Source organism: Chiloscyllium plagiosum, unplaced genomic scaffold, assembly GCF_037043375.1.
Source record: "Chiloscyllium plagiosum isolate Xiang-an unplaced genomic scaffold, Cpla_swu_hap1 HiC_scaffold_22, whole genome shotgun sequence".
In the NCBI taxonomy this organism is placed as follows: Eukaryota; Metazoa; Chordata; class Chondrichthyes; order Orectolobiformes; family Hemiscylliidae; genus Chiloscyllium; species Chiloscyllium plagiosum.
Window position 1 is genome coordinate 56,515,418 of NW_028270160.1, and position 20,384 is coordinate 56,535,801.

The following is a 20,384-nucleotide window of genomic DNA, read 5'->3' on the forward strand; positions in this document are numbered from 1 at the left end:
CCCAATCAGGGAGCCCAAGCTGGCAGATATAAACAGGAGGTTTAGATTCCCCTCATTTTCTTGGGACTGACTCTGAGCTGGCTGGTGCTACAGTCAGTGTGTTACTGTTAGTTTCTGCTACCCTTTTTTTTGGAGAGGGAAAACCTGATTCCTGAACTGGCTGAATTATTTAGCCAGTTTGTTAACTGGTATTCCTTTAGTGAGGACTGATTGTGCATCAGGAGTTTAACATAATGTGTTTCAGATGTAACTCAGTTCTCATTAGGGGGTTGTTGTTTCACTGACTGGTTACAGCCTGTGTGTTACTCTTTTTTTCTCTTTTTACTTTTTGAGAAAAGGATAATGTTAATTTTGTGGTAGGGCTTAGCCCTTGGACTCTAATTTCCTTTGTTTTTTTGTATGTGTCTTCACTTTTTATTGGTGTTTGGACTGAGCCCTTGTGAAAGACATACATTTTACCAGAGGAGCTGTTCCTGTGGGGAGGCCTAGCCCTGGGACTGGGCCTCTGAAGATTGAACACCTGGGTGTGTGCTGGGAGGTGAGCAGTTGCTGTATCCTGGAGTTTGGCAGCAGACCTTTCCTTCAGGAGTGGACTAACCCCCCTGTGAGTTAACTGCACCTGTACTATGTTCCTGTGAGTGGGCCTGGTTTTCCAAGGCTGGGCCAGGACTCTATGGAGACTGAACACCTGTGTGCTGTGGGGTGTGCATTTGCTGCCTTCAGGAGTGGGGTCTGCCCTTGGTTGTGGACTCTGTTTTTTTTGGCAGTGGACTCTGCAGTTTGGAGTGAACTCCATTTTGGACAATGCACCTCATAAACTGGAGTGGACTCCATTCCTGGGAATGGACTCGATATTTTGAAGACTCTATATATTTGGACTGTGGACCAAAAAGGACTCTGTTTTTACGTAATTAACTGTTTTGTGTTGGTTGGGTCTATCACCTGCACTGTCTTGAGTCCCTGGGTCTGGCAGGCCTTGCTGTGAGCTGGGAGGCTCATGGGTCATTCTGAAAGCTGTCACCCCGAGAGCCAGAGGGTGGGTAGGCCATCCTGTAACCTGAAGGTTAGTAGGCTGTCCCGAAAGCCAGAGGGTGGGTAGGCTGTTCTGAGCGCTGTCGTCCCGAGAAGGGATAATCGGGACGGGCTGTCCTAGAGGTGGTCAAAAGATGTCAGAGCAGCTGAGAGCCAGAAGGTGCATAGGGGCGGGCTGAGATCCGGAAGGCTTGTGGGCTACCCTACACGCTGTCGTCCCAGGGAAGGGGACGGGCTGTCCTAAAGGTGGCCGGAAGATGTGCCAGGATAGCCCACTGGCCGGAGGCGCATCGGGGTGGGTGAGAGCCCAATGGTACGTAGGGGCAGACCGAGAGCCAGAAGGCGGGTAGCCGTCCTCAGCGCTGTCACTCCGGGCAGGTGCCGGGGCGGCTGGCCTAGAGGTGGTCGAAAGGTGCTGAGGGTGGTTAGTGAAGCCGGAAGGTGGGTAGGCCGTCCTGACCACTGTCACCCCGGGCGGGTACCGGGGCGGGCTGTCCTAGAGGTGGTCGAAAGGTGTGTCAGGGCGGACCGAGAACTGGAAGGAGCATGGGGTGGACCGAGAGCCGGAAGGTGGGTAGGGGGGGGGGCTGCCTTAGAGTGGTCGGAAGGTGGAAGGGACGGGGGCTTTCTGGGTCTGTATTATCTGCACTTGTATGTAACTGTATTGTCTCATGTACAATGTCATTGTCGCTGTCTTTTATATGTGAAATTGGGATTTGAGGTTTGTCCTCATCTCCCTGTAAACTGGTTGAATGGTAGGGTTTGGGGCCTGGCTTTGCTGCTCCTCTCCCTTGTAAAATTGCTGTCTCTTGTATACAGCTGTAAATGTTAACTGTTTTCCTTTTTGTAAACTGTTTTGTAATTTGTTTAATAAAATAAAAAAAAATAAACAGGAGTCTCAGAGGTTCTCTTGATTATAGGAACCAGCTCTGAGCTAGCTGGGTCCGTGTCACGTACTACGCACATGTAAATAAAGGGTGACTTGGTGATGGGATATCAGCCTTCAGGGAATCATTTCGGAGCTGGCACAGAACGACACAGAACGGCAGCACGACCAGTCAATCAAAACCAATTGAAATCACAATGCTGTTTCTTCTCCTGTAAAGGAATTGTGCCTAACTCTCCTATAACCACCAATGTGTATCAACCATGAGGTGTGTTTGTGCAGTCCACTCTCTGAATAAATTAGTTTCGCCAAATAATGATGATACACATATATGAACAAAGTGAAACCAGATATTTACAAGGGAAATTTAATCTTGAGAATACCTAGCTGACCTCTGTGCTCTCAATATTTACGATAACTGCAAGGAGATTGGGTAGAAGTTTGATCCATTTTGCTCAGGAGGCTGGGTTTTGATCTGCCTGTAGGTGTTGCACTGTCAGCTGATGACAGGTTTGACCCACCTCCCACCATGACAGTAGACGCGCATTGCCACTGGCAATGCCCGTTCTCATGACAAATATGTCAGAAACGGGAGAAGGCAAGAAAGAGAGTGACGTGGCGGGTGCTGTTGGTTCTGGAGTGGCACACTATTTGTGAACCTCCCCACTTCCACAAACCTTCACTGCTGCATTGAACGGGAGTGACACTGGACCATGGCCTTTCCCTCTGAGGAGAACTGACAAAGCCCCTTCTTACCTGGAGGCCCACTCGGATCCTCTTGGTGAGCGCGCCCTCTGGGAAGGATGCCTGAACAAGAGGAATGTTCGTGCTGCTCAACATTCCACCTTCCGGTCCCATCTGATTACTTTCTTGTTTTATCCGTGACACCACGGCAAAATACTGCGGAAAATCCTTGGTGATGATCCGACAGATGCGCTTCTTCTCCAGCTCTTCAGCGCTGTCGAGTTCTAAGTGAGAATGGATGAAAATATTGCTTTCAGAGCACTGATGTTCTGACTTGCACACAAACACCCATTAAACTTCCATTATCATTCTGCTCACACAATTTAAATGTGATTCTTACTTAAAAATGATAGTGCACAAAGATAGCCACCTGGAATTATTATCAGACAGTGGCCATTCTGCCCATTGCATTGATTTTGGCCCCATGTAATAACTTCCCACTATAAATCCACTCTGCTGTTCTCTCCCGTTAGCCCTGCATTCAGGGCTGCTTGTCAAAAGTGCAACTGAAACTTCTTCCATCACACTGTCATGGATGAGATCAGACCCCTCAAAATATTTTAAGATGGTAGCCTAGACGCTAACGTTTTGTTATTTATAAGGCAAATGTAAAGTGGTTGTTTTGGATGCAATGTGAGTGGTCAAACGACTCAGCATTAAGCAAAACATAATTTATTTAAACATTATAGTTAAATCACATCCAAATAAAGAGGAATTTAGAATAATAACTCTCGTGGAAAACCTAACCGAATAATAGATTCAATAACTATTCCTAATTAACTGTTCTAATATAGTAACATTCCATAAACACACCCCTTGGTAAAAAGTCAAATTCAGAAAAATGGATTTGTCTCACAGGGAACCCAGAGAAACTCCAGTTTCGAGCTGTAACTGAGAGAGGGTAAAGATAGCTTCCACTTCTTCAAGCCCACAACAGTAACTGTTAAAGCTAAACCTAAAAACTAAAAAAAAACTAGAAATCCTGGTCTGTGACAGGTGGCCACACACATCCAGACTGCTTCTATTGTTCCAACTGAAAAAACTCCAAGGCCTCACAAGTTGTTTGCTTGCTGACAGACAGCTCAATACCTCTCGTTCAATCTCTTTTAAAAAAAAATCCAGGACAAAATAACCTCTTAAAGCCACAGTATCATCGTATCACTTTCAGGCAGTGCATTCTAGATCACACAAAAATCTGTTTTGTTAAAAAAAGAATTCTCAATCTTCAAATTATTTTCAATCGGTGTCCTCTGGTTACCAATTTACACGGCACTCTGAATAACGTCTCCCTATCTTCCTTATCCCTAGTGTTCTATTACAGGAAATGCCCTCTACAGCCAAATAAGACTTTAGCATCCTTTCTAAAATGTGATGCCCAGTTTCAGACACAACATTCCAGGTGAAGCCCCAGCAGTGATGTGACTCTTTACTCAAATTCATTCACAGCTATCAGTATTGTTAGCAAGAACAGCATTTATTACCTATCCCTGATCGTCTCTCCAGGCCTTTTCAGTCAGCAGTTCAGAGTCAGCCATTTTGCTGTGGATCAGGAGTCGCATACATATGGGTAGGAAGGCCAATTTCCTTCCAGTTAGTGAACCAGATGGATTTTTAATGCAAATCTGGTGATGATATGATTACCGTTAATGATGCGACCTTTTTATTCCACATTTATGTAATTGACTGAATTTAAAATCCAGTCATAAAGTCATATCTCTGAAGTCCAGATGCCTCAATTATTACTGCAATAACAAACAACTGTTCTATTGTCCCCACAGTACAAAGGCTATCACTCTTTTCACACTGAGTTGATTTTCTGGATTTGTGTACAGTACTTGAATCTCTCTGCCTTCAAGTCTTTACAATTCTGATCTGAAATTTACTTGCGAATTACTTCCTAGAGATGCATTTTTGTTGTGCTCAGTGACAGAAAAAATAACAAAAAACAGTTCTTTTGGCAGCAGTGTCCTTTCAAATCAAAAGGTTTGAGGACCCTACACATTCTCCAGAATAGGGAACAATACTAACTGCATTTCCAAGTAACTCATGTCTTTACTTTTAGCTGGAAGACTTGAAAGTGCTTTGCTGATTTGTAAACTCATCTTTTCATTGAAGAAGAAAAGAAGTGTTGAGGTAAATAAAGACATTAAAAAAGGCAAATGTAGCAATTTAATCCACCAAAAACAGATCCACCAAATCCACCAAAAGCACTAAGCTGCCTGTCACTTTAAGACATTACAGCCTAGAACCTCAAACATTCCATTTCCTCACAGGACCTTGTGCAGTTCTGGCGCGGGACAGCATCCAAGAATGAGACCACACAGAATACTGTTCCTTTTTTGTAAAATCAAAAGGAGGAGACAGAAGTTTCCTTCTAGCTACAGTGTGAAAATGGACAATTTTAACTTGAAAGAAAATAAAATGTGTTAGATCAGGGAACAATATCGGTTGTGTGTGGGCACATGTTTATAGGGAGAAATGAGACATTAGAAATGTTCCTCCAAGTGAAAGGAGAACTTGGATTTCTATCACACATTTCATGACCACGACTCATTTGAAAGCACTTTACAGTTAATGAAGAACTTGTGAAGAGCAGTCACTGATGCTCTTTGGAAATTTTCTGACCCAACTTCTCAGTTTCTCCATTCATTGCTCTCGACATACAAAGAGGGAACCCGGGTGGTTACACAGGATTAAAACATAATGTTTCAAAGGCAGGATTGCTGATATTGTAAAACATGAGCACTGTGTTTGCCAGATACAGACTCAAATCTACTGCCAACTAAGAAATGCTCTTGAATCATAGAATCTCTAAAGTGCAGATAGAAGCCATTTGGCCCATCAAATCCGCACCACCCCTCCAAAGAATGTTCCACCCCACCCTATTCCAAATAACTAATCCACCAAGCCTGCACATCCCTGGACACCATGGGGCAATTTAGATGAGATTAGATTACATTACATTACATTACAGTGTGGAAACAGGCCCTCCGGCCCAACAAGTCCACACCGACCCGCCGAAGCGCAACCCACCCATACCCCTACATTTACACCTTACCTAACACTACGGGCAATTTAGCATGGCCAATTCACCTGACCCGCACATGTTTGGACTGTGGGAGGAAACCGGAGCACCCGGAGGAAACTCACGCAGACACGGGGAGAACGTGCAAACTCCACACAGTCAGTCGCCTGAGGCGGGAATTGAACCCAGGTCTCTGGCGCTGTGAGGCAGCAGTGCTAACCACTGTGTCACCGTGCCGCCCATTTAGCATGGTCAATCCACCCTAACCTGCACATCCTTGGACTAAAGTGACATAAGAATTATCTTTATCAATCCAGATGCAAAATCATTTGTCTTTCTCCATCATACTTTTAGCTGCCTGAAATGTAGACAACCCCACTGTTCACATACTCAGTCTGTCCTTAGGACGAATCATTTTTCTCCTTTTCGGATGAACATTCCGAAATAATAAAGTAACAAATGTCAGTGAGCAACACGGTTTATCAACAAATACACATTCTGATTTCTCTTAAGCAAATTCTAGCAATGCTGTTAACCCTTTTTTTCTTCTGCCAAAACACCATTACGAATTTCGACAAACAGACAACTGTCAAAGAAAAGTGCATCCCATTCAGATACCTTGGAGTCTGTTAACTTGAACTTAATTGTTACAGTGCAATTGTGTCTGCACCAGCTCTTCTGAGTTTTTTTTAAAATTAGTGTCAATCTCCTTCCTTTTCCTTGTATTTCCTTGCGTAATGATTTTATTTAAATAATCATCCAATGTTCTGTTGAATGCCTCAACTGAACCTGCCTCCACTACAATTTCAGGCACTGTGTGTTCCACATCCAAACAACTTACTGCATGAAAAGTGTTTGTTTTCTCCCTCGCCTCATATTTGCTTCTTGTCCAAACCTCTCTCAAAATGGTGCCCTCTGGTTCTTAATTCGTTCACACATGGGAACAGTTTCTCCTAACTCACTCTGTTCACAACCCCCCCACCGAATGTCAAAAACTCCTGTCAGCTCTTTCTACAATCGTTCACTGTGAAGCATTTCATCCCTGGAACTATTCGCCTAAACCTCTTGCATTCCTCCCTCTGTCCTGTCACACTCATGCACTTTGTATGGTATGATCTGCCTACACTGCTCACAAAACAAAACCTTTCACTGTAGCTAGGTACATCTCTTTACTCAGCGAGTCGTGAGTTCATGGAATGCCCTGCCAGTAGCAGTGGTGGACTCTCCCTCTCTATGGGCATTTAAACGGGCATTGGATAGGCATATGGAGGATAGTGGGCTAGTGTAGGTTAGGTGGGCTTGGATCGGCGCAACATCGAGGGCCAAAGGGCCTGTACTGCGCTGTATTTTTCTATGTTCTATGTCACAATAACAAATCAAATCAGATCAGATCTTTCACGCTGTCTCCACATCCTTGCTATAGTGTGGATCCAGAACCGTACACAATACTCTCGATGAGGTCTAAGCAATGCCTTATACAGGATCACCATAACTAGTCTGCTGTTGTACACTGTGCTTAACTTCATGAAGCCGATTTGCTGCAATTCTATGTGTATGCCCCTGGTCAATGGATCCAAACCACTCCTATCTATTTTCAGACAAATATGAAATTCTAGCTGCCACAACAGTTTCAACTGAGGTCTATTCCCAATATTTATGCACTTGCATTTACACCTTATCCTGTTTTGGACTCCAGCCATCTAGCTGTCAATTGTAACTGGTTCTCACTGTGCTGTTGGGAGTTCCTGTGTTCAAACCTGCCTGTCAAATATTTTGCATGCTCCTCAAAATCACTTAGTATCCTTTTTTTTTCCTCAAGTCACAAAGTAACAAGACTAAGCAGTTCTAGCTGGTTGCCTCCATCCTCCACTTAATTCCAAGCGTTCCGAACATTACCACCTGTAAACAGGGTGCCTTTCTCCACAGCTCGCCAAACACTGCCTCTGACCCTCAGTTTTCTGGGTGCTTTTCCCTCCTTTGCCAAACATGTGATCAAATCAGATCCCCCTATAGTTTTCACGGGAATCTCAGACGGACACTTGCTTTGTGAAAACCAACCAAGACTGTGGTCACAACTGTGACTCACAGCTCTTCTCTTTCAAACCTTAAAGCTCTGCTTTGTGCAGTAATCACTATGTGCTACTTCCTCCCTGCTTAAAACACACAGGTCAACAAATCTGGTTCGAGTGAAACCTTTCGGAAGATTTGACAGATGCAGCAACCAACTTAATAAGACTCATTCGTTCCCAAGTGAATAGAACCATAGCTATGTAGGATAAAAATTACATGGAACTCAGCATATTGCTGTAGTGATATCTCACTATGTAACTTAAAAGTGGACAATTTTCAGATAGGCCTCCACTGTTCTATGAGGAAAAGATTATTTTATATGTCCTGCATCAGACTGAATTCAGAAACCAAAGGATAGATTTCACAGTGGGTTATAAGTCTGATACTAAGGAACACAACATAATGTTTCGTGCAAATGTCAGTTCAGTGAAGTCAATATGAGAGACAAAGAGGGATTATGATAAAGAATACTTGCAACTAGCAGAAAAGGGAATCCTCAAGTTGCCAATATACAAAATTATGAGGGCGTGGATAGGATAAATAGACAAAGTCTTTTCCCTGGGGTGGGGGAGTCCAGAACTAGAGGGCATAGGTTTAGGGTGAGAGGGGAAAGATATAAAAGAGACCCAAGGGGCAACTTTTTCACGCAGAGGGTGGTACATGCATGGAATGAGCTGCCAGAAGAAGTGTTGGAGACTGGTACAATTGCACAATTTAAAAGGCATTTGGATGGGTTTATGATTAGGAAGGGTTTAGAAGGATATGGGCTGGGTGCTGGCAGGTGGGACTAGATTGGGTTGGGATATCTGCTCGGCATGGATGGGTTGGACCAATCTATGACTATATGCATGTCAATAGTAAAAGAATGGTAAAATAAGTAGCAGGGTCAATTGGGGACTAAAAGATGGGATTTATACTTAAAAGAGGCATGAATGATAAATGAACATAGAACAGGAGCAGGCCCTGACGCCAATTAAGGACTTTAAAAAAAAGAAATTTTTACTCAGAATCTCTAGAGTATGGAAGCAGGCCATTCGACCTATTGAGACCACACTGACCCTTGGAAGAGCATCCCACCCAGACCTACCTATCCCTGTAAACTTGCATTTCCCATGGCCAATCCACCTAACCTGCACATCGTCAGACTGTGGGAGGAAACCGAACACCCAGAGAAAACCCATGCAGACACAGGGAGAATGTGCAAACTTCACACAGACAGTCACCTGAGGCTGGAATCGAACCTGGGTCCCTGGCGCTGTAAGGCAGCAGTGCTAACCACTGAGCCACTGTGATGCCTAAAGACAAAGGGCAGAGTTGAGGTGTGAAATGAATACATAGAACATAGAATGTAGAACAGCACAGCTCAGGAACAGGCCTTTTGGCCCATCATGTCTATATCTGTCTTTAACATCCGGCAGAGTTAATTGAAAAGGAGGAGGAATTAATAAACTCGGTGTATACTGAAAGATGATATGGCACTGGGAGCAGAAGAGACACATCCACAAAAGAAGTGAATCCTTAGAAGAGTATAAAGGCAGTAGGAGTATACTTAAGAGGAAATCAGGAGGGCAAAAAAGGGACATGAGATAGCTTTGGCAAGTAGCGGTAAGGAGAATCCAAAGGGTTTTTACAGATACATTAAGGACAAAATGGTAACTAGGGAGAGAATACAGCCCCTCAAAGATCAGCAAGGCGGCCTTTGTGTGGAGCCACAGAAAATGGGTGAAATACTAAACAAGTATTTTGCATCAGTATTTATTGTGGAAAAGGACATGGAAGATATAGACTGTAGGGAAATAGATGGTGACATCTTGCAAAATGTCCATATTACAGAGGAGGAAGTGCTGGATGTCTTGAAATGGTTAAAAGTGGATAGATCCCCAGGACCTGATCAGGTGTACCCTAGAACTCTGTGGAAAGCTAGAGAAGTGATTGCTGGGCCTCTTGCTGAGAAACTTGTATCATCGATAGTCACAGGTGAGGTGCCGGAAGACTGGAGGTTGGCTAACGTGGTGCCACTGTTTAAGAAGGGCGGTAAGGACAAGCCAGGGAACTATAGACCAGTGAGCCTGAAGTTGGTGGTGGGCAAGTTGTTGGAGGGAATCCTGAGGGACAGGATGTACATGTATTTGGAAAGGCAAGGACTGATTAGGGATAGTCAACATGGCTTTGTTCATGGGAAATCATGTCTCACAAACTTTATTGAGTTTTTTGAAGAATTAACAAAGAGGATTAATGAGGGCAGAGCAGTAGAGGGACTGCAATAAGACGTTCGACAAGGTTCCCCATGGGAGATTGGTTAGCAAGGTTATATCTCATGGAGTACAGGGAGAACTAGCCATTTGGATACAGAACTGGCTCAAAGGTAGAAGACAGAGGGTGGTGGTGGAGAGTTGTTTTTCAGACTGGAGGCCTGTGACCAGTGGAGTGCCACAAGGATCGGTGCTGGGTCCTCTACTTTTTGTCACTTACATAAATGATTTGGATGCGAGCATAAGAGGTACAGTTAGTAAGTTTACAGATGACACCACAATTGGAGGTGTAGTGGACAGCGAAGAGGGCTATCTCAGATTACAACAGGATCTGGACCAGATGGGCCAATGGGCTGAGAAGTGGCAGATGGAGTTTAATTCAGATAAATGCGAGGTGCTGCATTTTGCGAAAGCAAATCTTAGCAGGGCTTATACACTTAATGGTTAGGTCCTAGGAAGTGTTGCTGAACAAAGAGACCTTAGAGTGCAGGTTCATAGTTCCTTGAAAGTGGAGTTGCAGGTAGATAGGATAGTGAAGAAGGCGTTTGGTATGCTTTCCTTTATGGGTCAGAGTATTGAGTACAGGAGTTGGGAGGTCATGTTGCGGCTGTACAGGACATTGGTTAGGCCAGTTGGAATATTGCGTGCAATTCTGGTATCCTTCCTATCGAAAAGATGTTGTGAAACTTGAAAGGGTTCAGAAAAGATTTACAAGGATGTTGCCAGGGCTGGAGGATTTGAGCTACAGGGAGAGGCTGAACAGGATGGGGCTGTTTTCCCTGGAGCGTCAGAGGCTGAGGGGTGACCTTATAGAGGTTTACAAAATTATGAGGGGCATGGATAGAATAAATAGACAAAGTCTTTTCCTTGGGATGGGGAGTCCGGAACAAAAGGGCATAGGTTTTGGATGAGAGGGGAAAGATACAAAAAAGACCTAAGGGGCAACTTTTTCATGCAAAGGGTGGTATGTGTGTAGAATGAGCTGCCAGAGGATGTGGTGGAGGCTGGTACAATTGCAACATTTAAAAGGCATTTGGATGGGTATATGAATAGGAAGGGTTTGGAGGGATATGGGCCGGGTGCTGGCAGGTGGGACAAGATTGGGTTGGGATATCTGGTCGGCATAGATGAGTTGGACCGAAGGGTCTGTTTCCGCCCTGTACATCTCAATGACTCCAAGTGAGGGTGAGAATTGCAGAGGCACTGGTATTCCCTGGATTCAGGGGTCGTGCCAGAGGATTAGAGAACTGGAAAGCTTTGCCCTTGTTTAAAAAAATAAGCTGCAAAGACCAGCCCAGCAATTACAGACCAGTCAGTTTAACTTCTCATTTCAACAACTCACCTCAAAGGTGACATCTCAAACAGTGCAGCACTCACTCGCTTGTGCACTAAGCTGCCAATCTGCACTATCAATTCAAGTATGGACAGGACATATTCACTTCACACTCAGAGGCTAGTGTGCTGCTGCTTAGCCAAAATCCGGCATGGAGCTGAGAACTGCTCCCAGGAAAATGAGAAGGAAAATCTCAGGAGGGAAGAGGGGTAATGTTGCTAGATGTAATCAAGGCAGATCTGTTATAAGTGCCAGTGGAACTCCTACCTTGTCAACGTACTCAGGTATAGAAATAAGCAGTAAATAAACCCTCTCCCAGTATTCAGACTCGCATTTCGTGGGTCTCTGTCATATTTTCTTTGTAAAAACTATACACAAGATAGTAACTCCAAAAAGCTTCGGGCTGTTGTTCAACAGACATGAGACAATAAAGTGATGGTCCTCTGAAAGGCTTGTGACAAAGGATATCACAGGGTATCAGCTGGTGGGGACTGAATGACCTGCCAAAAATGGATGCTCACCTTCATCCATGCCATTCAATATCTCATTGAGCTCCTGTTCTTTACAGTCATATTGGTGCTCCTTCCAGACTTCTCCATTTTCACTTCGCAGCACGATAAGCTCCCTTTCTTTGTCCCGCATTGACCCAAAATGTGGGATCTCCACAATCACTGGGCTAGAAAGAAAACAGACTCTTTTGTCTTATCCATATTCGGCAGACCAGTGCAACCTCCATCTAATTTTCTTTAAAAATCTTATTTTGGGAAATAAATTCAACTTCTTTTCTAAACCAGGGATTGCAGTTTGAACCCCTCCCATTTGTAAATTTGGTCATTTTAACCCTTTGAGAATTGGGATAGCAAACTGGAAACTTCATGTTTCTTTTTTGATTCTTGAACTTTTCTTTGGAAAGAATGTTGCTCTCTCTGTATATTTAAAGATCGTAGAAGTCACAAAGGGAAAAGTTTCACGTTTTACTTGAGCGACCGCACTCAAAGGGTTACATACAGAAGTGAAATTCAAATCTTTAAAAGCACCATGATGTCTTAGTTACAAACCCCCTCATAAGCAACATTAAGACAGCTTGCTTTTCGGTTGCCTATATAGGCTGTATTGTTCACTTAAAATCAAAATGAACAAAACCATTGCCAATGAAGAAAGGAGGAAGTTGCTGTAAGATGAAACATTTCAGTGACTATGGAACTTACGCATTTCCACGGTTTTGTTTTGTTGGTCCACCAAAGGACGTCAAGCATTTGAGTGAAACTTAACAATAATTTTCAAGTGGGCTTTTAAAGAGGCTTCATTGTATCAAAAGTGTTGTAGCACTGACATTTTTATACTTTAACAATTGACAATACAGTGCAAGATGCCCCCATTTGCAATGACCCACTCCAGACCCCATTCCCCCACCAATCCCTCTTTTGGCCAGAATATTGGGAATGAAGAAATGTCTCCGGTTATTCACATTTCTAACATTCGACTTCATAATATTCAACATTGGACATACACAGAAAACCATTTGTGCAAATGTGTGGAAAAGCATATGGGATTACTGAAGGATGCAATGGACATTCAAGACTCAGTTGGGTTCCACCTTGGAAATACAGCCTCATTCGGCACCGAAACTCTTACACTGTCCCGTTTATAAAAATAAAACACTTTGGCAGATCGATCATATCCTGTGTGTAGTGCAGCAAGACATCCAGAATGGAAACATGGATATAGAGAACGTACCAAACCTTTGAAAATGTATCAAGATAATTGGGAATGGACCAAATTGTTGCATAAAATGTTTAAAACCTACGTTTTGCAAGGCAGAAGTGCTCAGGACCACCTTACGTTCTTGAGTAGTTGTATGACACCAAATTTCTGACAATCTTAAGCAGACGTACTTCAGAGACCCTCACATTTTGAGGCAATCCAGAACGAAAACCAATTTCAATGTTAATTTTAAGAAGGTGTGAAGCATGCAGTCCCAAACTAACTATGTAGGCCTGTTCCAGCACTTTACAAGATGTACCACATGCTTATTCTCCCGAAACTAATGAACACAGGGGTCCTTTTGCACTGACCCGTTGTAAAGGTAATGAAAACCAACAAATTTCTGCCACAGGATGACTGGACGTCTCATTATCTCTGCACCTCTTTCCAAAATCACGTTGCCCCTTGTGCATGGGGGCAAACATTCTAGTTGTCATTTCCGCTGATACCTTCTCTATACCAGTAATGAATGTGAACAGCCCTCACAGTTTACTGAATGCATTTGATGTGGCCGAGAGAGATTTGAAGAGGTGACATACAGGAGTAAAGCGGTCATGAAGGCAGGATGCTTGCAGTGAATAGAAAAACATGCCTAGCGTCAAGCTTAAAAACAACATAGCTCTGATAGATCAAGCCACTATGATTATCTTTCCGGTGACAGAACTGAAAGTTGCTCTTTCCAAAATGAAAAGAAAGTAGCAGAAAAGAAATACATGGGGAATGACTAAAATAAAAACCAAAGAAAATTCAAAACAAAATTAAAATCTGCTGTGACAGTTTGTATCTTTTTTTAAGAAACATCCTACCCAATAAATTTTGTTCCTCGTGGCCCCAGCTGCAGGATTCGGCTAACCAAGCTCTCGCCCTCGGTGAGAGGGGGAGGGTTGGTAGGAAGGTGCAGTTTACTGAAAAAAAAACATCCATGCAGCAGTAAAGGGAAACAAAAAAGTGGAGTAAAAAAACAATGAAGAAACTGTCATTCCCAACAGTATCCAGAATTTAAATGGAGCATTCGCAAGACTTCACACTAACAGAATGAGCAAAGAAATTTCACCCGGTTCTGCGGAGTATTGACAGCCAAAATCACAGTGGGCTGTTTGGAGGGTTCCTCAACTTTGGGTGTTTGCCAATGATCAAACAAAGATGTCCAATTTTAGTTCCCGTTTGGTAGAATATTATGGTATTCCATTCGGCCACCGTTAAGCCTTTTCACGAATTTCCTCCTCTAAGTTGCTAAATTTAAAAAGGAATTTTTAAAAAACAAAACTGGCACACAATATTTCATAAGCTCCGTGCGTTTACAGGGGGCTGTAGACCTTCTTGTTCCTCTGACCTTTGACGCTCTCCTCACGTTCAAACCAAAAGCTACCATTGGGAGGATTGGTCAGCTTTCACCTGCAAAATACACACACACACACACGCACGCGTGCACACACACGTGCGCGCACACACACACACACACACACACACACACACACACACACACACAGAAAAGCAATAAGAAAAGAACAGAAGATGAGGCTTCTGCGGTGGTCAGGAAAAGTGAGGCGGCGACTTACCCCAAGAACTGGGCACCCGATGGTCCAACTTCAACCAGCCGACTGGCCAATCCTTCGCCCTCCACCATGGGGGGCGGGCTGGCCAGTTTGTGTCTCTTCACCAGGCGGCAAGTGATGCGCGTGGGTGCGGTACACTTGCGGGGCGGGATGACAATGCGCATTCCGTTGTGACGGCTACCTCGCATGGATCCGCCGCGGGCATCCACCATGAAACTGACCAGAAACCTGTGAGGGAGGGACGGACAGACAAACGAGAAGAAATAAATCGGTGAGAGTGAGTCACTCTGAATCGCAGGAAGACAGCTCCTGCACGAAGGCAAAGGAAGAATGGGAAAAGCTGGGCCCCATGTGAAGCACACTACCATCACATTTGCCAGGAATATGTTTTGCAACCACACTGTCTAAATGTTTGTTCCACAAAGCTAACCAATTTCGAAAACAACAAATTGCTGGAAAAACTCAGCAGGTCTGCAGGTTTGGAGCGGCATGGTGGCTCAGTGGTTAGCACTGCTGTCTCAGTGCCAGGATTCGATTCCTGCTTGGGTTTCCTCTGGGTGCTCCGGTTTCCTCCCACAGTCCAAAGCTGTGCAGTTTGGGTGGATTGGCCATGGGAAATTGCCCATGGTGTTCAGGGATGGGGAGGTTAGGTGCATTAGTTGGGGTAAGTGTAGAGCAATACGGCAAGGGAATAGGGCTGGGTGGGATACTCTTCGGAGGGTCATGTTGGACTTGTTTGGCCGAATGGCCCGTTTCCACACTGTAGGGATTCTATGAGGTCTGGCAGTTTCTGCAGATACAAACCAGAGAGTTAATATTTTTCGAGTCCCATGACCCAACTTTCGACCCTTCTTCACTCTGTTCCACACAGTTAACTCGGATTTCTCTCCAAAGATGCCACGAGACCTGCTGAGTTTTTTTTTTCAGCAATTTCTGTTCTTGTTTGATTTCCAGTGTCTGCAGTTCGTTCATGTTTTATTTTTGACAATTTCCACTTGCCGAGGGAGAACCTGAAAATGGATAATATTTGCAGCACTTTGTGGTCGAAGCAAAAAAGGAAGTGGGCCTATGAGGGCAAGCACAGGCACTGATGGACTGAATGGCTATGCCACACAACACTGCTAATATTACCATAAAACAAACCTTTCAGTAGAATCTGAGTTTGATTTATTGCTGTCACATGTACAGGGGGCCAGTGAATAGTGTTGTTTTCTGCGCTCTATAGCAGATCATACCATTACAAGTGCATCAGGGTAACATAACACAGTGCAGAATACAGTAATACAGCTGCACACAGAGAGAGAGAGATCAGAATTAACATTTGACAGGTCTGTTTAAAAGTCTGATAACAGCTGGGAAGAAGCTGTTCTTGAATCGGTTCGGATGTGTATACAAACTTTTATATCTGGGTCTGGGACATGAAATAAAAAGGGAGAGAGGCAGAGGGAGTTGAGCAAAGAAATTCAAGAGAGATTCAGACACAGTTGCAATGATTTTATGAGCACCATTGTGAACACAGCCTATTTTGAATCAGCTACTTTAAAAGTTACAATTATTTGCTGATGTCTTGTGAACATTTCTATTACCCACAGCTTTTCTTTCTATTAGCTTTTCACTGGGCACAAAACCCCCATCAAACTGTTACAAGATAAAAGAGGAGAGCAACCAAAGAAGTCGCGAGAACGTTACAGAATGGGTAAGTAACTGGCCAGCGGACATGAGAAACTATTCTCAAATATCCTCATTGCCAGACACCAAGATCGATAGGAGAGCTGGTTTGACCTGTTAAACACAGATTACTTTGAAGCCATCTGGGATTAAGGTTGAGCTAATCTCTTTGGGTCTGAGCTGAATCATGCGGTCAGACTGGCTCCAAAGTTCAACTATACTCGGTGTGGAACTGGGATGAGAGATCGTCTGGATGGAGTTGAGCAGATTGGTTACAGAGCACTAACTGGAAGATTGGCTGGCAACAGGGAGATGAGTCTCTTCAAACAGAAAGAGTCTGCTAAATGGAAGCCTGAAACTTCACTCTCTGCAGAAATCGCTGGAGCGAAAGCTGGGCCTTCATCATGTGGAGTTATCATGTGAAAAGTACAGCCTTTATCTAAACCTTTAATCTCTTGAGTTGTGCAACAGTCCTTTCTCTCCTATCTTAAAATAATGCACTGAATCCTGTGCCTTGCTTGTCTTTCTTTAATTTTATGTGCTCTCTTTTTATTACCTATGTTAACATAATGTGAATAGCACTGGGTTAGTCACCTGGGCTAATGTTCATGACACATAGCAAAGTGTGAAACTTGACTTCAATAAAGTATCAATCTAAAATTTAAAGAACTACCTTAATAGCGACCATGTCAATTATAAAAATCCATCAGGTTTGCATCATGGCTTTTAAAAATGAGGTCTACCATCGTTACCCACTCTGGGCTATCGCAACTCCAGAGCTGCAGCAAGTGGCTGGCAATTAACTGCTGAAATACTGGACCAGCCAGCAACACCCATCTCCCATGCAGAAATAATAAAGGACATCACTGCACTACCCCAGTACAAGGTGGGGTCGGATCACCAGTCATAGCGCACTTGTGGACATTACTCCCAGCTTGGGAAAAGGGGCAAGTTAGACTGGTGTGCTGCCGCTTTCTCTTAAATGAGTGAGGGATAAGGTCAGGCTCAGAGGTTTACAATCTAGCATCACCACAAAACAAGCAGCACCGTGATGGGGAGTGGGGCTCGCAGGGTAGTCCCAGCATACAGCAGGCCAAATGGCCTCTTTCTGCAAAGTTACATTCGACATTCAATGAACTTCCCACCTGTAATTTTTGCTGATGTGATACAGGTGAGCTCAGCGACTATCTTTCACCCTATTCTATAGCTTCTGCATATTGATGTTGCACACTACACAAGAACATAATATTGTCCTACTTGACAACTGTAACTACACTTCAAAATCACTTGATTTGATGTAAAGCACTTTGCCTTGTCACATTGTTGTGTAGGCTGCTATTTAAATGCACTTTTTTTCTTTTTTTTCCCATGATATCAGAACAGAATTAGGTCATCGGCCCATCGAGTCTGCTGCACCATTCAATCATGACTGAGATGTTTGTCATTCTCAATCTCCTGCCTTCTCTCTGTAACTCTTGATCCCTTACTGATCAAGAACCTATCTATCTCCGTCTTAAATACACTCAGTGATTGGCCTTCACAGTCCTCTGCAGCAATGAGTTTTACAGATTCACCACCTTCTGGCTGAAGAAATTCCTCCTCATCTCAGTTCTGAAGGGTCGTCCCTTCGCTCTGAGACCGTGCCCCTGGGTTCTAGTCGTTCCTACTAGTGGAAGCATCCTCTTCATGTCCACTCTATCCAGGCCTCTCAGTATTCTGCGAGCTTTAATTAGATCTCCTCTCAGCTTTCTAAACTCTGTCAAGTACAGACCCAGAGTTCTCAGCCACTTCTCATATGACAAGCCCTTCATTCCCCCGGGATCATTCTTGTAAACTTCCTCTGAACCTCCTCCAGCACCAGTATATCTTTCCTTAGATATGGGGTCCAAAACTGCTCACAACATTACAATGCAATCTGACCACTGCCTGGGCGGCATGGTGGCACAGTGCTAAGCACTGCTGCCTCACAGAGCCAGAGACCCGGGTTCAATTCCCGCCTCAGGCGACTGACTGTGTGGAGTTTGCACATTCTCCCCGTGTCTGCGTGGGTTTCCTCCAGGTGCTCCGGTTTCCTCCCACAGTCCAAAAATGTGCAGGTTAGGTGAATTGGCCATACTCAATTGCCCATAGTGTTGGGTGAAGGGGTTAATGTAGGGGTATAGGTCTGGGTGGGTTGCTCCTCAGAGGGTCGGTGTGTTGGGCTGAAGGGCCTGTTTCCACAGTGTAGGGAATCTAATCTAATACATCCTCAACATCTCTGCTCTTGTAACCTAGCCCTCTCAAAATGAATGTGAACATTACACTGGCCATATGTACACACGGCATGCTGTGCATGGGCTTAAACTACAGCTTCCTACACACTGGAACATTCCAGACCTGTCACATGTGATGATGAGGTACTCTGGCCTGAAAGATAAAGTGCCTCATGGTGATGGCACTCTCTGCTGAGCTATACTGTAATCAGAGGTTCAATTTGAGCCTAGGATCCTGAAGGGATTACAATCTGCACTGCTCAAATAGATCTGCGAGCTCCCTCTGTTTGTGCTGCAGCTGCTGGTCGCTGACCCCTAAACTCAATGAACTCCAAAGGACAATGCAAAACTGCAAGGAGCATTGAACAGGAAGGCGCATTGCACCTACACGCCTTCATTTATCTTTACGCAAGAAGGCTGGCATGTCTTTTCTCTCCTTGAGCACTCATCACTGTTAACTTTCTCACCCAGTTTTCAGTCAATTGCCCTGGTCAGTGCCAGCAGGCTGTCTGACCACAGGTGGCTTCACCCTGCCCTCACCACCAACCCCCCCACCCCGGTGGAACTCCAATGTGAGATTGTACATCAGAAACGCAGAGTCACAGAGTCATAGAGATGTACAGCGTGGAAGCAGACCCTTCAGTCCAACCTGTCCATGCCGACCAGATATCCCAACCCAATCTAGTCCCACCTGCCAGCACCTGGCCCATATCCCTCCAAACTTTTCCTCTTCATGTACCCACCCAGATACCTTTTAAATGTTGCAATTGTATCGGCCTCCACCACTTCCTCTGGCAGCTCATTCCATACACGCATCACCCGGTGTGTGAAAAAGTTGCCCCTTAGGTGCCTTTTATATCTTTCCCCTCTCACCTTAAACCTATGCCCTCTAGTTGTGGACTCCCCCATCCCAGGGAAGAGGCTTTACCTTACTCATGCCCCTCATAATTTTGTAAACCTCTATAAGGTCACCCCTCAGCCTCCAACGCCCCAGAGAAAACAGCCTCGGCCTGTTCAGCCTCTCCCTGTAGCTCAAATCCTCCAACCCAGGCAACATCCTTGTAAATCTTTTCTGAACCCTTTCAAGTTTCACAACATCTTTCTGATAGGAAGGAGACCAGAATTGCACGCAATATTCCAACAGTAGCCTAACCAATGTCCTGTATAATCCTCATCAATGATGCTGGCAAAGTGGTAAATCTTGGTTAAAAGACGTTGGTGTAATTCTTGTGGAAAAGGAACATACTGAACTCAAAATGCTAACTCTGTATCCCCTCTGTGCGGAGTTTTCTTCCTATAGTCTATCACAGGATGAAGGTGTTGCTAGCCGTCTCTAATTGGCCTGGAATGGAATGACTTGCTGGGCTATTTTCAGAGCTGTGGGACTGGAGTCACATGTAGACCAGACCAGACCAGGGTGGCAGATTTCCTTCCCTCTTAGACACCAGACAGGTTTTGATGTCACCATCACCAAGGCTCACTTTGTATTCCAGAATTATTCATTAGATTGTGATGGAATTAGACAGGAGCTTGCAGGGGTTGATTGGAGTGGTTTGTTTGCAGGCAAAGGGATCTCTGGCAAGTGGGAGGCCTTTAAAAGTGAGACAGTTAAAGTTCAAGGTCTATATGTTCCTGTGAGGGTGAAGGGCAAGGTTGGCAGGAATAGGGAACCCTGGCTGACAAGAGATATTGAGGCTTTGACCAGAAAAAAAGGGAGGTATGGCTCAGGAACAGGAATCCCTGGAGATATACAGGCAACATAGGAGTTTACTGAAGGAGGAAATCAGGAGGGCAAACAGGGG

At 44.4% G+C, this 20,384-nt stretch overlaps 1 protein-coding gene across 26 annotated transcripts in view; it reads right to left on the minus strand.

Moving 5' to 3' along the window:
* The window catches only part of ank3b (ankyrin 3b), a 754,625-nt gene that overhangs the window by 77,979 nt on the left and 656,262 nt on the right, over window positions 1-20,384 (minus strand). For all 26 annotated transcript variants that reach the window (XM_087999088.1, XM_087999086.1, XM_087999102.1 and 23 more), the window contains 3 exons: window positions 14,666-14,890; window positions 11,864-12,018; window positions 2,675-2,886 (listed from right to left, as the gene is read on the minus strand). In XM_087999088.1, the coding sequence (XP_087855214.1) occupies window positions 2,675-2,886; window positions 11,864-12,018; window positions 14,666-14,890 (592 nt within the window). The remainder of the gene's footprint in view (window positions 1-2,674; window positions 2,887-11,863; window positions 12,019-14,665; window positions 14,891-20,384) is intronic.